Source organism: Macaca mulatta, chromosome 18, assembly GCF_049350105.2.
Source record: "Macaca mulatta isolate MMU2019108-1 chromosome 18, T2T-MMU8v2.0, whole genome shotgun sequence".
Classification (NCBI taxonomy): Eukaryota; Metazoa; Chordata; class Mammalia; order Primates; family Cercopithecidae; genus Macaca; species Macaca mulatta.
The window spans coordinates 81421049-81439643 of NC_133423.1; the positions used below are offsets into that span (position 1 = coordinate 81421049).

The 18595-nt window shown below is 48.3% G+C and overlaps 2 protein-coding genes across 4 annotated transcripts in view; one reads left to right on the plus strand and one right to left on the minus strand.

The window, feature by feature from the left end:
• Nucleotides 1–18595, minus strand: part of LOC114673869 (uncharacterized) — a 245244-nt gene that overhangs the window by 183281 nt on the left and 43368 nt on the right. Inside the window, exon 4 of the mRNA XM_077975285.1 lies at nucleotides 8451–8595. The gene's annotated coding sequence lies outside the window, so the exon portion shown is untranslated. The remainder of the gene's footprint in view (nucleotides 1–8450; nucleotides 8596–18595) is intronic.
• Nucleotides 1–18595, plus strand: part of APCDD1 (APC down-regulated 1) — a 34669-nt gene that overhangs the window by 12391 nt on the left and 3683 nt on the right. For all 3 annotated transcript variants that reach the window (XM_077975283.1, XM_028838297.2, XM_028838295.2), the window contains 2 exons: nucleotides 1464–1647; nucleotides 4848–5379. In XM_077975283.1, the coding sequence (XP_077831409.1) occupies nucleotides 1464–1647; nucleotides 4848–5379 (716 nt within the window). The remainder of the gene's footprint in view (nucleotides 1–1463; nucleotides 1648–4847; nucleotides 5380–18595) is intronic.

The window sequence follows — 18595 nt, forward strand, 5'->3', positions numbered from 1 at the left end:
AATCCTACTTAGAGGAAAAATCTGGGAGTTCAGATACAGAAAATTCTGTCTTCTCAACACCAAGACTTTCCATCAAAAACTAGTTCAGTCTTTTGAATGTTTTGTCCACATGATGGTAAATATCTGAATATTTAACAGATATCTGAAGTTATCATCCTGCAGGTCTCAGTTTATCCAGGTAGATTTTCATCATGTTGCTGTAAGTCACTATATTCTGAATCTAACTTCTCATTTTCAAATCATCTGTCAGAAACCACACCTTCTCTATGAAGCTGTTTATGTGTTGATTAAAACATATAATTACGTCCTCACCAGTAGCATTCTAACAGGTACATTTTATTTGTTTTTTATATTTTTAAAAAGTTTGTACTGTTGTCTAACTAGTGTCTTTTCTGCTAACACAGGGCTAAATACGTAGTAGGTCTGCCATAAATGCCTGTTGATTTGTTAATCACTTTGGGAGTGAATATCAGAGGAGACCGTGGCTTTTGGATAATAACTCCATTAGTTTAGTTTTAATTGCTTCATGCTGAACATTAGGCTGGTGGTAGTTTTGCTTGGGAAGATTGTGGCCAACCTGCACGACTCGTTCTGAAGATAAGCTTACTGCTAGTATTTCTTTACCCCTGGGAAATAAACATATGTAATATTGCCATTATTCTTCATTTAAAGCCCTATATTGTATGTTTAGCTTGTTTCTGGCCTTTTGAGGGTGAGGGGCTGGACTTGGAAGATAATTGGGGGGAAATGTCACACCATGTCCCTATTGTAGGAGGGTGCAAGGCTCACACCCCCTGGTGAGCAGCCGTGTAGGGGGCATCCACTTGAAGACAGAGAACCAGAAGATGCAAGGCTTGGTGTAAGCAGATGGAGTCAAGCCAGCAAGCAGATCCCAGCTGAGAATCTTCCTAGTCCCCTGGGCCTTCTCCTTCCATCACTGCCCAGGCTGCAGTTTCACTGAGGCTGGTCTCCTTGCTGTTTCCTTTCCTCACTGAAATCTGCCATTGTGTACATTCACCCTTATTGATGATACCTCTTTCACCTCTCCCCACCTCCTCCACTTTGGTGACTCCAGAACATGTTCATTTCTCTCTCCTACAGTGCCGGTCACATTCCCTTGGCCACCCTGCACAAACCCTTCTTAGATGCACAACCTTCACTGTTTCTTCATAGATGCGTGGATTTGATCTCTGGCTTTGCCAGGAACTAGCTAAGTGACCTCAAGCAAGTTATGCTGGTGATCTCCAAGGACCTCAGTTTTCTCACCAGGGAATTGATCTACAATGACACTTGCCACTTTGGAATGTGCATCCTATATGAGAGCATGCACTGTGATGACACTTTGTAGAATAAACAATCATTTCCCACCTTCAGCCACCGACTGCTGCAGAGGTGGTTGTTTGGCCTGATTCATGTCTGCTGCTACTTCTTCTTTTGGCTAACTTTCCACCTTTATTTTTCAGGGCTGGGAGAGGGTTCTGCCCTCCTTCATCCAGACAGCAGGTCCCATCCTAGGTCCTTAGAGAAAAGTGCCTGGAGGGCTTTCAAGGAGTCACAGTGCCATCACATGCTCAAACATCTCCACAATGGCGCAAGGATCACCGTGCAGATGCCACCTACAATCGAGGGCCACTGGGTCTCCACAGGGTAAGAGGACAGGTGGGGTCTGGGAGAGGCCAGAGAGCACACCACTATGGAAGACCCTTCTTATGGGTTCTCAGATGCACAGAGACTTTATCACTTACAATGATTTAGGTGTTGTCTAAGTTCTAATGAAGAACCAAACTACTCTTTGAAATTATGGTTGGTTAAGAAAAAGAGCTAAGTACTGTAGAAATCTTATGCTAAAGCAGAGATTATATTGTACTCCTGTTAACCACACAGTGTGAGTGAATAGATCCTTGTTTACTGAACTCTATGGGACTACTTGTGTATAAAAAGAAACCATTAGCAAGTGAAATTAAGAGTCTGTGTTTCACCAACCCTGAAACATGACTTGCAAGCTCCGGATGGTGTAAATATTCTAGCCATATTCTGGTAATTTAATATATGGCTCCAGGGTTCTAAGAGTAAGTTAAAAGCTACCTCTGCTAGCCAGGGTGCAGTTCTTGGATTCTTTTCCATGCTATGAAGCTGAGATTTATCCCAGTTTGAGCTCTGGCTTATCTTCCATTAGAGCTTTTAAAAATAGCCTAGAGGCAGATCTGCGATTTTTTTTTTTCTACCCATTAAATTGCTGAGAATTAACAAGACTAACTCTGGGATCTGATCACTTCTCCCTATGCGCTGTTCCTGGGATATGGATAGCAGCCTCCAAGTTCCTTGGGGAGGGATCAGATGAATACGGAGAAGAGAAAAAAAGAAATTGTATAAGATGATGAAGACGCAGAATTTTATTTCATAAAAATGAGGTCTCTCAAAATAACCACAATAAACAATTTGCGGCCGGGTGCGGTGGCTCAAGCCTGTAATCCCAGCACTTTGGGAGGCCGAGGCAGGCGGATCATGAGGTCAGGAGATCGAGACCATCCTGGCTAACACAATGAAACCCCGTCTCCACTAAAAAAATACAAAAAAATTAGCCGGGCGTGGTGGCGGCGCCTGTAGTCCCAGCTACTCGGGAGGCTGAGGCAGGAGAATGGCGGGAACCTGGGAGGCGGAGCTTGCAGTGAGCCGAGATCACGCCACTGCACTCCAGCCTGGGCGACAGAGCAAGACTCCGCCTCAAAAAAAAATAAAAATAAAAAATAAAAAAAAATAAACAATTTGCATAAACAACCTTCATGTTACATACTTTTAAAATATTTATCATTTTATTCAACAAATATTTATTGAGTGCCTACCATATGCCAAACCCTATTTTAAGTTTTGTTTATATAGCAGTGAACAAAACAGACCTGGTCCCTATCATCAGGGGTTTTATAAGTAAATACACAAGAAGTACTATGAAAGTGGAGGGGTGGGGAAGGCAACAGGTACTAAAAGAGAATACCAGAGGGACCCATTTTAAAATTGGGGTGGAGTTCAGAAAGCCTACCAAGGAAGGGGACCCTTGAACTGAGACATTGTTGGCTGTGCAAAGACTGTGGGAAGAGCTTTGTATTTAAAGAACCAGAGGCCAGGTTAGATGCAGAGTGAGCAAGAGGCTGGCTAGATTGAAGGAGCGGCCGGCTGAGAGCCCTGTGGCTGGGATGCAGTAAACCAGGGCAGATAGCCTCAGATGAGGCTGTTGGGGAGGGTAGGCCAGCTCTAAGGCATCCTGCAGACCAGCTTTTCTAACCTAAGAGAACTGAAAAGTCATTGACGAGCTTACAGCAGGGGCCATGCTTAAAACATGATTCAACTTTTTGAAAGGGCATTCTGGCTGCTGTTTGGCAAATGGATGGGAGAAAAAGTGATTTGGGGGTGACCAGTTTAAAGACCTTTGCAACCGTTCTGGTTAGAAAGGATGGAGGCTTAGGTAAGAGGAGCTACAGGGGCAATTGAGAAGTGAGTGGGCCTGAGATCCACTGTACGTGGCAGGCAGAATCAACAGACTGTTGATGCTTAGATTAAAAAATTAAACATAGGGGATCTTCTTTTCTAAACCTCATCTAACATGAATCACTGCTTACACTAAACTTCTCTTTCCCTGTGGGAGAAATCTGGGGTGTTTTCTGTCTCCTTTTTCTAAGATTACAGATACCCCAGGTACCGTTGAGTGCTTTATGTCCATAGGATGCTACTCGACAGCAGGTGTCAAACTTTACGTAGCAACGGTACCCCCTTCTAAATAATGCTTATCTTTCACCAGTCCATCAACGAACAAATTAAAGTGTTCGCAATCTTGAAAACCACTTGTGTTTGGCATTTTAGCCTGACTGCTTGATTTAGCAACGCTTCGTCAGTTCAAACCAGAACCTGTGTTAGCATCATAGATGAGAGCAGAGTGGGAAGGCCAGAATTGAGCTGAAAGTCACGGCGTAACTGAGACTAGGAGCTAACAAAAGGCTAAGGCCAGGTTATTTGGCCAGGGCTTTAAGTACCTCCCCGTGCCCCCCGCTGCAGCCTCAGCTAGTATATATGAATGGCTGACAGAGCCGTATGTGAAATCCCTCAATTCCATCCCACTGCTGTTACGCTCTGTAGATTCTGCCTTAGTGTTTCTGGCTCAGGAACCTAGCATTCATCTAATGCCACATTGGCAACCATCACAAACTAAAAGGAACCCTTACTTCTGTTGTGCCAGCTTTGCTTTTAGTTAATTGCCCCTTTACTTTTCTACTAGAGAGAAAATTAATTTTGAATGGACAAGAATACGCCAGGTGACTAGTTTCTGTTTCGGGATGACAGACATTTTGCACCTGCCTACTGTAGACAAGGTCCATAAAATAAAAGTGCTCAGGGAGTTGACCGTTTTTGAACTAGCATAAGGAAACTTCTTTTATAGGCCAGCACAGCACTCGTCCTCCTTATCCAGAAGGAAATGCCCGCATAGGGCAGCAGGTATTTGCCCTCCTGGCCTGCTCGTGAAGCTGGTGGAAGGCAGGCTGAGGCAGTGATTAGGAGCACAGCGTCAGAGCCAGGCTGCCTGGATTCATGGACTGGCTCTGACACTTGCTGGTCATGTGCTCTTGGGCATGTTCCCTAACCTCAGTTTCCCCACCTGTAAAATGTGGGTGATGATAATACTAGCTCCTAGGTTGTTGTGAGGAGTCCATGAGTTGGTATCTGTAAAGGGCTGACAACAGTGTCTGGCCCACCAGCAGAAGCTTATTATTATTTCTGTAATTTCTTCATACCATAACGAATCTCTTTCCCATGCCTTTGGGCTTACAAAGGTCTCTTCTTCCCCTTTCCTTTCCCAGCTGTGAAGTAAGGTCAGGCCCAGAGTTCATCACAAGGTCCTACAGATTCTACCACAATAACACCTTCAAGGCCTACCAGTTTTATTATGGCAGCAACCGGTGCACAAATCCCACTTATACTCTCATTATCCGGGGCAAGATCCGCCTCCGCCAGGCCTCCTGGATCATCCGAGGGGGCACGGAAGCCGACTACCAGCTGCACAACGTCCAGGTGATCTGCCACACAGAGGCGGTGGCCGAGAAGCTCGGCCAGCAGGTGAACCGCACGTGCCCGGGGTTCCTCGCAGACGGGGGTCCCTGGGTGCAGGACGTGGCCTATGACCTCTGGCGAGAGGAGAATGGCTGTGAGTGCACCAAGGCCGTGAACTTTGCCATGCATGAGCTCCAGCTCATCCGGGTGGAGAAGCAGTACCTTCACCACAACCTCGACCACCTGGTCGAGGAGCTCTTCCTTGGTGACATTCACACCGATGCCACCCAGAGGATGTTCTACCGGCCGTCCAGTTACCAGCCCCCTCTGCAGAATGCCAAGGTACCTCAGAGCTCTGTGTTCTCCTCTTTATTGAATAAAGTGGGTCACCCTTCTTAAAGGCTTGCCATGGGGGCTTCAGAGCACCCTTGAAAGGGGGAATTCTGCTTCCTGGCGGGGCAGGCCAAGGTGGGGCTACGGCGAGGTGGGAGGAGACGGGGAAGGCTGGGGCTGGGGGGCACTGTAGCCAGTCAGGAGACCTGGGTCTGCCACCAACTTGCCCTGTGACTTGGAACCTCGGTTCTCTTCTGAAGTGGGTGGTGGTGTGGGATGATGGTTCTAGAAAATTCCTAAGGCTCCTTTCAGCTCTCCCATCCCAGAAACCTCTTCAGTGATTCCAAGAGGACAGTGCGAAGGTGATGTCATAACCACACCTGGAAAAGATACTGAACAATAGCAGCCACCCGGGCCCTGGAGGAGGTGGGGAGGGAGAGAAAAGGAGGTGACAGTGGGATTTGTGTGGCGTGTTAGACTCTACAGAGACCATCCACCAGAGTCACTGCTTCCAGTCCTCAGGACACCCTGCTGAGTCCCGACACTCTTAGGCGGCACAGCCTGCTGAGGTCCCAGGGGTTACGGCTCCTGCGCAGGCCACACGGCTACTGAGTTTTCCTGCTGGACCATGAGCCCAAAGGTCCTTCCTCCATACCCCACGTTCTTTTCATTTCACTAAGGAAAATGTAAAGTCACCATAATCAGAAGAGGGGACTAAGGAGGGCAGGAAACAATTAAACCTTATAATGTCTTTTCCTTGAATGATATTCTACTAATTATATTTGGAATTCACAAGGCGTTTCCTTCCCACCAGCTCAGAGTACATGTCCATGTGTAACTCGATCGCCTCCACCATCTCCCTGCAGAGCCTGTGGAGTCCCAGGCAGGAGGGAAGCGGGCTTCTGCCCAGGGCGCAGTGTGAACATGCAGACCCAGGCCTGCTAGGGCTGGGCGGTGGGTCCCAGGGCGCAGTGTGAACATGCAGACCCGGGCCTGCTAGGGCTGGGCGGTGGGTCCCAGGGCGCAGTGTGAACATGCAGACCCGGGCCTGCTAGGGCTGGGCGGTGGGTCCCAGGGCGCAGTGTGAACATGCAGACCCGGGCCTGCTAGGGCTGGGCGGTGGGTCCCAGGGCGCAGTGTGAACATGCAGACCCGGGCCTGCTAGGGCTGGGCGGTGGGCAGGTCTCTGGAGTATCTCCCCGGCCATCCCCAGTGGCTTCGTGGAACTGTCTAGCACAGCGGCTCCGTAACTGTGGAACCCTGCTTAACTTTTGTTTGGTGGTTTCTTCATTTTTTTAAATCTTTTTTCTGATTAGTCCTCCAAGACTACTCATAACCAGTAGAGGTATCACAGGGCACTTCCTCTGCCAAGGCTGCTCCGTGTTACCTTTTTTTATCTATGTTATTGTGAGCTTGTGCAATGCAAGTGGCTTTTATTATAATGATGAAATAGCTGCTGAGAAAGCCCGCTTGGTGGAGGCTGCTTCCTCGGGATGAATCTTTTCATGGCTGAGTCCCCGCGTGTGAGATGAAGCCCTGTGCTCAGCCCGTGTGCCCAGGCCCAGACTCCCGCCGGCTCAGGATGCCCTCGGGGGTTTGTTCCAACACAGATCAGGAGCCAGGCTCATTTCATTCTGCCTTGTAAGTTTCAAGTGCACTGAAGAGGCCAACATGAATTAGGGCAGAGAGGCAGGGCAGCCTCTGATGCAGGCTCCATTGCTGCCACTGTCGGGGGATCCCAGAGGTTTTTCCTAGAATGGGACACAGGGAAAGGAGACCAAAGTTCTGCCCCTTCAACATGTGGATTCCCCAGGACAGGTATCAGGAGAAGAATCGGCTCATAGGGTGATACCTGGACTAGGGTGTGCTTTCCGGGTCAGGCTTGAGTGGGTGTCTTGGGAAAATGGGTGGGAATAATGGGCTTCGAATTACATTTTGGGACCTTTCTGGTTGGCAGCACTGCCCAAAGGCAGCACTGGACACCGTAGCTGCATAGCATTTCTCCTGTTTTATACTGGCCAGGTCCACTTGGTTTAAGATAGTAGCAGGAGAAGGGGCTTCATACCTACCTTTGGCTCACTCTGAGTATAGTCTAGCCATCTTTCTGGGAAGGTGTTTTTTTTGTTTGTTTGTTTTTTTTGAAGCGGGGTTTTGCTCTTGTCACCCAGGCTGGAGTGCAGTGGCGCCATCTCGGCTCTGCAAGCTCCGCCTCCCAGGTTCAAGCGATTCTCCTGCCTCAGCCTCGCAAGTAGCTGGAACTACAGGTGCCCACCACCACGCCCAGCTAGTTTGTGTATTTTTAGTAGAGACGGGGTTTCAGTATGTTGGCCAGGCTGGTCTCCAACTCCCCACCTCAGGTGATCGGCGCGCCTCGGCCTCCCAAAGTACTGGGATTACAGGCGGGAGCCACCGGCCTCCGCCTTTCAAATGATCTCAGGTAACTGGAGGAAGCTGTGAATGTCAGGAATAAAAATGGCCCAGATAATCCGGAAACCTGGGGTTAGCCAGGAGCATCCCCGCAACCCGCCGTTCCCTCGGGGCCTTTGTGAATGTCTGCTGAATAGGAAGAGCCTGCCCACCCCCTAGCAGAGACACCAAGGAGCCGCAAAACACCAAAAAGCACAGGGAGCCTTGAGTGCGAGGTCTGAGTGAGGAGGCAGGTGCGGCCAGGGAACTTGCTGTGCCAGTGTCCGCCGGGCTGTAGGCTCCGAACTTGACCTTGGGTTAGTCTTTTGCACCCACTCGGGTTCTGGTTCCTTTTCCTCACCTTCATGCACCTGCGTGGGCTCTGATCTCTTTTGCTCTTTTTAGCACTTGGGGAAAAATTAACCATAACCACGTTTATTTTCTTACCTGCCTCTCTACCCCATTGCACTCCGGGGTGTGGCTCCGCAGATGGAGTCTGAAAGCCCAGCCAGCATTGCTAAGGCTGGCGCCCAGGGGTGCTCCAGGAGGGGACACTTCAGTCCCGTCCGTGCCCCTCAGCAGACCTGTCTGTGGCTCCTGGAGGGAAAATGCCCCGCAAGTGAAAATGATTAACTATTGGCATGGGAATTAAAGACAGCAATTGTAAAGCTGACCTTTTTAGAATTCAACACCTTCTGGACAAATTGGCAGGTTATGTGGACTTCAGAAACGGCAGCCAATCCTGGAAGCCAGTTCTGCTGTCATCAGCCGGGTGGCATTGGTAGTTATCTGACCTACTGGAGACTTCGTTTTCCTTTTCTGTAAAATGGCAAAAATATAAGAATCAATAGGGTTAATCAATAGGGTTATCCTGTGGGCATCAGGATAGGGCCTGAATGCAAAGCTCCATCTCTCTTAACCTAGAGTAAGTCGCCCTTCTAGGCCAATGGCTCAGAGAGGAATGAGAATGACAATGACAACTGACCAGGGAACATCAAAGTGTTTCATGATGCCTAGCCATAAAACACTTCCTCCCATTTTCTCCTCCCTGCTCTGCTAAGGCAGTTGTGGGAACATTTACCCAGATTCTTAAGAAGTAGACTCTTTAAACACTAGGCCTGATTCCTTGATGACAGAAAATTAAGGTGGAAAGAGCTTTAGGACCTTAGATACTGCAAGAGACATACTATTAAGTGGGAAAAAAGGAAGTTACAAAATAGCATGAATAATATGATACCATGTGCATAAAACTAATAATGAAAGGAGAAGAAGAGGGACTCTTTGCAAAGGAATCAGATATTTCTGGAGGAAATTGATGACTGCCTCAGAGGAAGAGACAGAGCTGTCTATCTGGGATGGTCAGACAGAGACTTCACTTTCGGTTCCTCTTGCATTTTGTGCTGTGATCTTCTATTACCTAAGCACAGTCATCATGGACAATTTAGATTTAAAAAAAAAAAAAGCCAGCGAACACTCCCAGACCCAGAGGAATGCTGCGGCCACAGATGCAGGTGGCAGCCCAGCTGGGAGGAGGACCCAGGCTTCCTGAGCCAGCCCGGCTGCCTCGCGAGATGGCTGGGGGGTCAGTGGAAGGCCGAGTGGCTCCGGGAGCTGAAAGGGTCCATTCTTCTCTTGTCTCTCGCCTTGTACCTCTTGGCCTGCAGTGTGCAGTGGAGACTTCAGGAAGTTTTCAGATCCTTCCCCAGGACAGCTGTGAGAAGGAACAAAATGGACTGAGCCATTGGTGTCTTTCCAGACCCAGGCACCAGAAAGACTGGGCACTGTGTGCCCACACGGGCCCAGCCACAGCAGGTCGTCCGAGCTGTCTGTGGCCGCCCGGCGGAGACAGGAAGAAAGGCTGGGAGAGCGTCTTCAAAGACCGCACACGCCTGCCCAGGAGAGGCTGAAACCTTCTTCTTTGAACTCTTCTCCTTCCCTAATTGCTGGTCCATAGAGACCGAGCTGAAAATTAGTTTAAATGGTAAATTGAGTTTCAAACCACGAGTCTCAGCCCCTCTAGAAACAGGACACCGTGTAAAAATAGAAACTTTAAGTCAACTTGTTTTTCTAAGCTTTATACAGCTTTGCTGTGAGGTCCAGAGTCCTTTGGCAAATAAGTGATGTTTGAAGAGATTCAGGTGTGCTGGGAGGGTTCGTTCAGGATGGAATTGGCTACTCTTCATTATAAAAAAGTCAAGACAGCCTAAAGTAATCCTGAAAGAAGATGCTTTGCCTGAATCAAGTTTAGCATCAGAGCAGCCATAACCCTCTGCCGAGATTCTTCAGAACCATGCAGTTGGAGGGGTAGAAGCCAGGCTCATTCTTTCAGGGATGGGATCAAACGGTAATTAAAAGCAAATGATTGCCAGGGTCGTTAGAGATGCCAGAGCCTCAGGATCAGACTCGTAAGCAAATGGAATTGGTCTTTCTCCAAAATCCTGCACTGATTTAACCACAGGATCGTAAATCAAAGGGGCTGTCTGAAAACGAGACAGCCTTCCCCAGGCCGTGCATCTGAAACACTCAATCCCAGCACACGTACAGCAGGGGAGCCACACACGGGAGGAAGAAAAGCACCGGACTTCGGGAGTACCTGAGCACTGCAGGACAACAGCATGCTGCACTCTCTCTCAAATTCTTCAGGAGCCGCTAGGCTGTGAGCCAGCTTGTATTTAAGGTAGCTTGCCTCTCAGAGGCTTTTTAGAGGATGTGTGACCTGTGCGGCTTCCTGGTATCAGTGACACCATGGGGATGTTGAGTCAGGTGGCCTTGGGGCCTGGACTTTTCAGCCCAGCTGCAGGAGCCGGCATGGAGGGACGTCTTCCTGAGCATGTGCTTGGTGTGGCTCCTGGGTGGGTGGGCGACCGCGTCTCTGGTGTATAGAAGGAGCCAAGTGCTTGTGGAAGAATTCCATGCCACTTCTCTTTCTGCTGGTGTGGATTTGCAGAGGTGATGGGAGATGAAGGAGGTGGTGGACGACCAGAAGTTCAAGAAGTCGTGACCTAAGACAGTTTCAAGGACTAGTCTTACAGGAAGGAGGACCCTAGACGAAAACTGACTGCTCCTGGAGCCACGTGTTTCCTATAAGGCAGCAAATGTTGCACAATTCTATAAAAAACGGAGCTGGTAACTGGGATCCGTTGAGGGGGTCTTGACCCTGAGGGGTTGCTTTTGTGGACATTTCATCTGGGCCGAGGTGTGCAGTGTCACAATTGCTGGGCTACAAGGCTGCTGATATACACTTTTATTGCAGAAACAGCTCATTATATTTCTTGACTCCGGAGTATTTCAGCAGATAAACAGGCATGCAAGGTTGCTTTATTTAAGGAGTTAGGGGACCAGGAAATATTTGTTGTCAGGGACAATGCAAGTGGTAAACATTTTATCCCTTAAAAGGCAAGAAAGCTCCGAGGACATGAGGAAAGCCTGCAAAAGCAGGAAATGGCCATTTGAAAAGTACGCATGAGGTCCCTACTCCAGGGAGAGTTTGCTGAGCCCCAAGGGGAGAAAGGAAGAGGATGGACCAGCCAGGAGTGCCCAGTGGATTTACAGCAGATTTAATAAGTCTACTTTAATTATTTAAATGAATCAAAATGCATAGGAGTGGAAGAAAGAAACAAGTAAAAATAAATGAAAATTCTTTTTGGAAACCACTCTTGAAGTCTTTTCTCTTAAAGAACCATCTTCTTAGGGTCCTTTTTCCCCACCTGCTGGGTCAGCGGTCATGTGTATGTATAAGATGGTGGAGGCAAAATCGTCTTTTTCGTGATTCTAATGTTAATTAAAACAGAAAAGGACTTTGTGAGCTCACGTCTCGGATTCTAAGCTGCCTTGGAAGCCCATTTCCAGAAGGCTAATGTTGCTCCTGAGGACCTATCAGCTGCCCCTGCCGAACTCCAGGACGCAGAAGTGTTCAGTTGAGTTTTGCTCCCCTCTGCTTCGTAGCCAACTGCAGGCCCAGGAATTAGCAACCTGATTTCTCCTTTTCTCCCTCATCCTCCTGGCCCAGGCCCTTCCTGGATGGTGGTAACAGGCCCGGGGTGGCTGTGCAGCCTCCCTGAGGCTCTCTGAGTTCCCCTGGCCCCACAGAGGTGCCTGCATCCTGGCAGGGATGGCAGGATCCTGGTAGCTGCACGGGGTCTGTACACTGAGGGGGCTGCCCTCACCTGCAGGGATCAGGTGCTGGGCGGCAGGTGCCTCAGTCCATCCGGGCTGCCATAGTGAAGCAGCATGGACTGGGGACAACCACTCACTTCTCACAGTTCTGGATGTTGGAGGGCCAAGATCAAGGCACCAGCAGAGTGGGAGGCTGGAATCCTGGTCAGGGCTCTCCCGGGTTGCAGACTGCTGTATCCTCCCCCTGTATCCTCATGTGGCAGCAAGACAGCTGGATAACCCTCAGCCTCTTTTACAAGGGCACTAATCCCCTTCTTAAGGGCTGCACCCTCATGACCTAGTCACCCCCCACAGACCCCACCTCCTAATTTCCTCACATTGGTGGTAAGGATTTTAACACGGATTTTGAAGGGACACAGACATTCAGTGTATTGCAGTGGGATAGACAGCAAGCCTGCCTGGGCAGTCTGTGCCTAAAGCCACAGCTCTTCACCCACTTCCTTCTGAAAGTGGCATCATCATGCTATCTTTAGTTGATCAAAATAAGCCCGAGTTCACAAACTCCTAGAATCCCAGATCTGAAAAGCACCCTGAATTCCTTCCCACAAGGGAGGTGGGGGCCCATTATTTGTGATGAATGCTAGCTACTCCATTTAACTCTTTACATATCCAATGCCAGCTTTCTCTCCATTTGCCTGTTACCCGAAAGCCCTGTGCAGTTCTCTCCTGGATGTCGTGGGAAATACGACAAAGACAGAACACTTGGTCTTGGCCTCAATGAACTCGTAATAGAGAAGACCCGAGAAGGATGTACCTGCAGGGTTATCTACAGCAGAAATTTAATCAAATACTCGGCACATCCCAGTTACAAAGAAAGCTTTCAATGTGGGCCATTGGCCGCTGCAGGTTTCTTTGTGAGAAACATTTGTGTGCTTTTTATCCCAGGGAACAAAACCCTAGGAAAGGAAGTTTCCATCATCTACTCCCATTTTTCCTCCTTCTTGAACAAAACTTTTAGCTCAAGGAACAGTGCTTTTGAAGACTTGTGTTTCATGCAGCCTGCTTCCGTAGTTGATCTGTTCACAACAAGATCACATCAAGTAAATTCTTCCATTCTGGGAAGATGGCGAAAACAAGCGGATACTGTCAGCAAATGTTGACGAACCACCTCTCCAGAAGTAAATATTGGCAGGGAACAGAGAAAGCCTGGAGTATCCCCATCAGTCATTGGCCGGAGAAGACCTTTTCCTGGGCTGGAGTCCTTGCTGGGGAAACGTCTGTTCTTTGCAGCCTGTGAGGCAACTCTGGCCAGGAGGCAGCACTCAGCAAGTCCTAAGACCAAATTACCATCCTGGCTCCACTTTGGGTTTGTAAAGTCATCTGACTGTTTCTCTCCAGGTGCCTTAGTTGCCTCATCTGCCGTGGTCTCCTGGGAGGTTGTAAAGTCTAAGGAGATGCTGTACTTGAGCCCCCAAGATTCGAATACCCTGTGAATGCTCGCTGTAGTTATTTAACTTGTTACCTGCAGCTAAGCAGGAATCAGAGAGCAGAGTGGGCAGAACCCCACTCTTTGCCTAGAACCTTGCTCATTTTTAAAGTATAAGCTTCTTTTGCATTTTTAGAATAAGCTTAATTTTTTTCCCAGAGATTATTTGCATAGGATCTTTTTCCTCCCTTCCCCTTTCTGATGGACGCTTTTTATAGTGTGTATAAAGAATAGCAACAAGGAAACACTTTCTGGTTCCTCTGCTTTAACCTTCAAATCTTCTGTGTACAGAAGCTCTGGCTTTAAACAGCCCTTTCTAAGATTCGGGGAAAGGGGGTGCCGTGGAAGCCAAATTGGTGAGCCTGGGAGAGGACACTTCTCAAATGAGAGTCATGTCTTGGAACAGGGATCCCCAAAAAAGAGGAAATAATTTTACAGAGCAAATGATATTCCACAGTACCAATCACTCATCATGTTTAAAAACTGCATATGTAATTCTCTTTCCGTGTATCCATCTTGGAAGAATACTGTTTCTGAAAAACATCTCAGAAAAGAGAAACTTTAGAACCAATACAATATACAGGCTTTAATTTCTGCTTCTCTGTAGTTGTGCCTGTAGGTCTCTATTTTTTATTCAGGCCAAAGATTATGAGAATTAGGAGCATAAATTATATTTTTAAAATTTGTTACAGTACAGAGGGATCTCCTTATTCAACGGTGGCTAAAACTGCCCCCTTGTTGACAGTGTCCACAGAGGCCAGAAACAACTCCGCTTGTTATGATAACTTTGGTTTCTTCATGGCAGCTAAAGAGTTGTCCCAGCACTTGGAGACGCTGAGGCAGACAGATTGCCCTGAGCTCAGGAGTTTGAGACCAGCCCGGGCAACATGGTGGAACCGCGTCTCTACAAAAAATACAAAAAAAACAAAAATTATCCAGTCATGGTGCTGCACACCTGTAGACCCAGCTACTCAGGAGCCTGAGGTGGGAGAATGGCTTGAGCCTGGGAGGTGAAGGTTGCAGTGATCCGAGATCACATCACTGCACTCCAGCTTGGGCAACCCCCAGTCTTTCTCTCTCCCACCTCCAACAGAGTGAGACCCTGTCTCAAAAAAAGAAAAAAAAAAAGGATAACTAGACAACAACCAAAAAATAAAAAAATTTAAAAAAATTGGCAACGGAAAATGTAAATTAAAACCACAATGAGATATCAACTTACCCATTGGGATGGCTATTACAAAATACAAAACAATCAAAACCAGAAAATATTCAGCGTTGGGAAGGATGTGGAGAAACTGGAACTTTATACATTACTGATGGAGATGTAAAATGATTCATCCACTCCAGAAAATGGTACGGTGGTTCCCCCCAAAAATTAAACATAGAATTACCAAATTGATCCAGCTGTTCTCCTTCTGGATACATACCCAAAAGCATTAAAAGCAAGGACTTGAACAAACATAAAGACACCTATGGTCCTGGCAGCATCAATCACAGTAGCCGAGAGGCGGAAGCAACCTAAATGTCCATCGACATGAATAAATCAACAAAATGTGGAATATTCATGCAAGGAATATCAGCCTCAAAAGGATGGAAATTCTGACACATTTTACAACGTTGATAAAACTTGAGGAGCTTATACTAAGTGAAACAGGCCAGACACAAAAAGACAAATAGTGATAGTTCCCCTCAGATGACGCACCTCTAAGAGTCAAATCCATAGAGACAGAAAGGAGAATGGGGGTTTCCAGGGCCAGGAGGGAGAATGGGGCGTTAGTGTTTACTGGGTGCAGATTTTCGGCTGGGAAAGACGAAAAGGTTCCAGGGGTAGCTGCACAACGGTGTGAATATAATTTAAAATGGCTAAGATGGCAAATTCTATGTTAGGTATTTTTTTAACACACACACACATACACACAAGCATCCAGTTTAGGGATTCGGCAAGACCATACCCAAGAGCCAGGTTTCTCCCACTCCCTGCACCCTCCCTAAATTCTCAGACCCACCTAATGGAAAACAAGCCTCCCTGAGCCTGTGCCCCCCACAAAACAAACAAACAAAAGCCCTGCCTGGCCTGCTTTTCTCTGCTGTGGAACAGCAACACTTCAGCCCAGGACCATCATTTTCCTGAAGTGACCAAGTCCCACGGGGCCCTCATCTCGGAGCTCAGGACCCCGGCCTCATTATTCCTAAAGGGAAGCACCCCTGAAAACACCCGTTCTGGAACAGCCGGGGCAACAGCAGGGCCCCCTCCCGTCCCCCGAGCCTTTTCCTTGTCTGAGCCAAAGGGCCGTTGCTCCTCGACGTCGTCCCAGAACCATCTCTTGCAAGAACTAACATCCCTTGTTTCCTTTCTCTCTCCCACCCCCAACTCAGAAGCTCTCTGAGCTCCTTCTGAACTGATCCTGGTATTTGAGGAATTAAATCTTTTCAGGAATTGAGACTCTCACCTCCTTAGAGTGACCAGAAATGAAGGAGTCGGCAACTGATGTTTTTAAATTCCCAAATTACAGATGGCAAACCCAAGTTGTGGGGAATGGCACAGAGGGGAGGTGGAGGTTGGGGTTGGTGTAGGGAAGTGGGGCTGCCAGCTAGGCTTTGGGGACCTGCCCAGGCGGAGGGGATAGCCGCTACCAGCGATGAGCTGCAAATGGTAGGAGTGCACAGCTTCTCCCGCCTGATTGGGGAAGATCTGACCTCACGCTTCTTACCCTGATGGAACCAGTGCTCCAAGTGGCCTCTCTTATTTCAGCATGTGCTGGGCTCAGCTGTAGGTGGTGCTGGGCCAGGGTCCAGCTCCTGCACAGCCTGTGTCTCTGACAACAGGCATCACAGGAAAACACGACCTTCCTGCCTGTGAAACGTTCGTGATTTGAATCCAAGTTCCGAGCCAGTGTCAGAGGGCGTGTCACTGGTCCCCACACCAGGACCGCAGGCCTGATTTCAATGGTGACAGTTCCAGCACTTATGCAGGAGTCCTGGGCTGGGCACGCTATGTCATATTAACTTTCCATCCTGGGTTTTGAATATCAGAACCCTTGTTTAGGTGAAAAATCTAGAACCTTTACCCCATAGTAGTTGACTAAGGAAACATAAAGCCTAACCTACCGTACTCAGTGATGCTTTAACTCAGTTTGTATTTTCTTCACCTTCAGGTGCATTTGAAAGACAGTGGCACATAGGGTGGCAGATAGGCCTTTATTTAATGTTCACACCAAGTGGGTGCACTGAGTGGGAACCACCTTCATCTGCTGTTCATTTCTTGCAGCAGTTATGCAAGTAAGTGTCATGATCACCATTGTATAAATGAGGAAGTTGAAATGGAGAGAAATAAATAACTTGCCCAAAATCACCAACTGTGAAGCGGCTGGGGCTGGCCTCAGCCCCTAGGAACTGGGCAGAGCCATCTTTCCATCACGTAATTAATCACTGGGCTAATGGGCCTCATGCAGGAGTTCTTCTCTATTTCTCCTGTAGCTTGCAGAGGGCAGCTCACTGCTGAGCACAGGATGCAGGCAGTTTCTCCGTGTGCCCCAAAGCCCTCTGTAGGAAACCGCAGGCCAACAAATGCACGTAGAGCCTGGGGACTCCCAGGACTTGGCCTTCATGTCAATGCTGGAGCTATTTGATCCAATCGTCTACAAGCCACAAACCATGTTAGCAAAGGAAACATTCTCTCACGTGATGTGCAACTCCACGCCCGTTTAACGCACACAGCAGCAGCACAAGTTAGCGAGCACAGCTGTTCTCCGGGGAGAACGCTCCTCCTGCCCTCTCGGAGAAACCAAACAGCCACCACAAGGAAATCACATGTTGAGTGAGGGCTGTAAACCCAAAGACCCTGGTGATTGAGATCTCCAACTTTAAAGAACTGCTAGGGAATAAGTGTGTTCCTGCGCAGTCAGTGGGCAGCCCTCAGCCTTGGCCACAGGGCAGATGTGAGGCCGCGAACTCATAGTGTGGGAGCACGGGGCTGGGGTGGCCCAGCCGTCCCCAGAACACTGAGCTACCCACTTCTGTCTCCCCACTACAGCCTGATCCGCTTGGCACGTGCTGCTAGTGGTCAGCGTTCTGCTAGCCTGCCAGCTTTGCACCCCCTGGGTGGGAGGAGAATAGCGGACGGATGATCCAGGTGCAGGAGGAGGCAGCCCGGGCTCAGAGGTGTCTGGAGACCTTGGTCAGACAGCGAGGCACTGGCACTGTGTTCAAGCACCCTGTGCCCTGACTTCCACTATCTCTGACGTGTGCACCCCTCACCAGAGAGGACTGTCTGTGCCACAAACAGCCCTTGTTCCCTGCTGTGTTCCTGTGATAAAATAGACTAGGCATTACAGGTTCTTCTGGAAGGTCCGAGCTGTGGCTGTCTTGCTTAAAGCTGAGAAGGCAGGAGGAGGAACACAGAAACCTTCTGAACCCGGAGGCGGGCAGACCGGGAGAGAGAGCAATGTGTGGGTGTGCTTGCTGCTCCGCGGCCTCCAGCTCTCCCTTCTTGTAGGCCACCTCCTCCATTCCCTCTTCTAAAGGACCTTGCCTTTCCTACACAACTCCATTTCATCCACAGCCGGTGGAGTGCTGGCCCTTTTTTTTTTCTTTGTGTCTCCTAACTTTTTTTATTAAAATAAATTTTAATTGTGGTAAAATACACATAATGTAAAACGTATCATTTAGCCAGTTTTAAGTGTGCAGTTCTGTGGCACTGAGGGCATTCATGTTATTATGCAACCGTCACCACCTTCCACCTCCAGCACTTTCTCATCTTCCCAGACTGAACCTCTATTCATTAAACCACACTTCCAGCCCCTGCTACCACCGTTCCACTTTCTGTCTCTATGAATTTGATCACTCTAGGAACCTCATATAAGTGACATTACATAGAGTCTCCTTTTGTGTCTGGCTTATTTCGCTGACCACGATGTCCCCAAGATTCATCCCTATTGTAGCGGGTGTCAGAGCTTCCTGCCTTTCTAAGGCTGAAGGGTATTTCATTGTATGGATAGACTGCATTTTGTTGATCCATTCATCTGTCAGTGAACACGTGGGGTGCTTCTACCTTTTGGTTATTGTAAATAACCCTGATGTGAACATGGGTGTGCAAATAGCTGTTCAAGTCCCTGCTTTCAACTCTTTTGGGTGCATACCCAGAAGTGAGATTGCTGGGTCATATAATTCTGTTTCGTTTTTGTTGTTTGTTTGTTTGTTTGTTTGTTTGAGGAACCA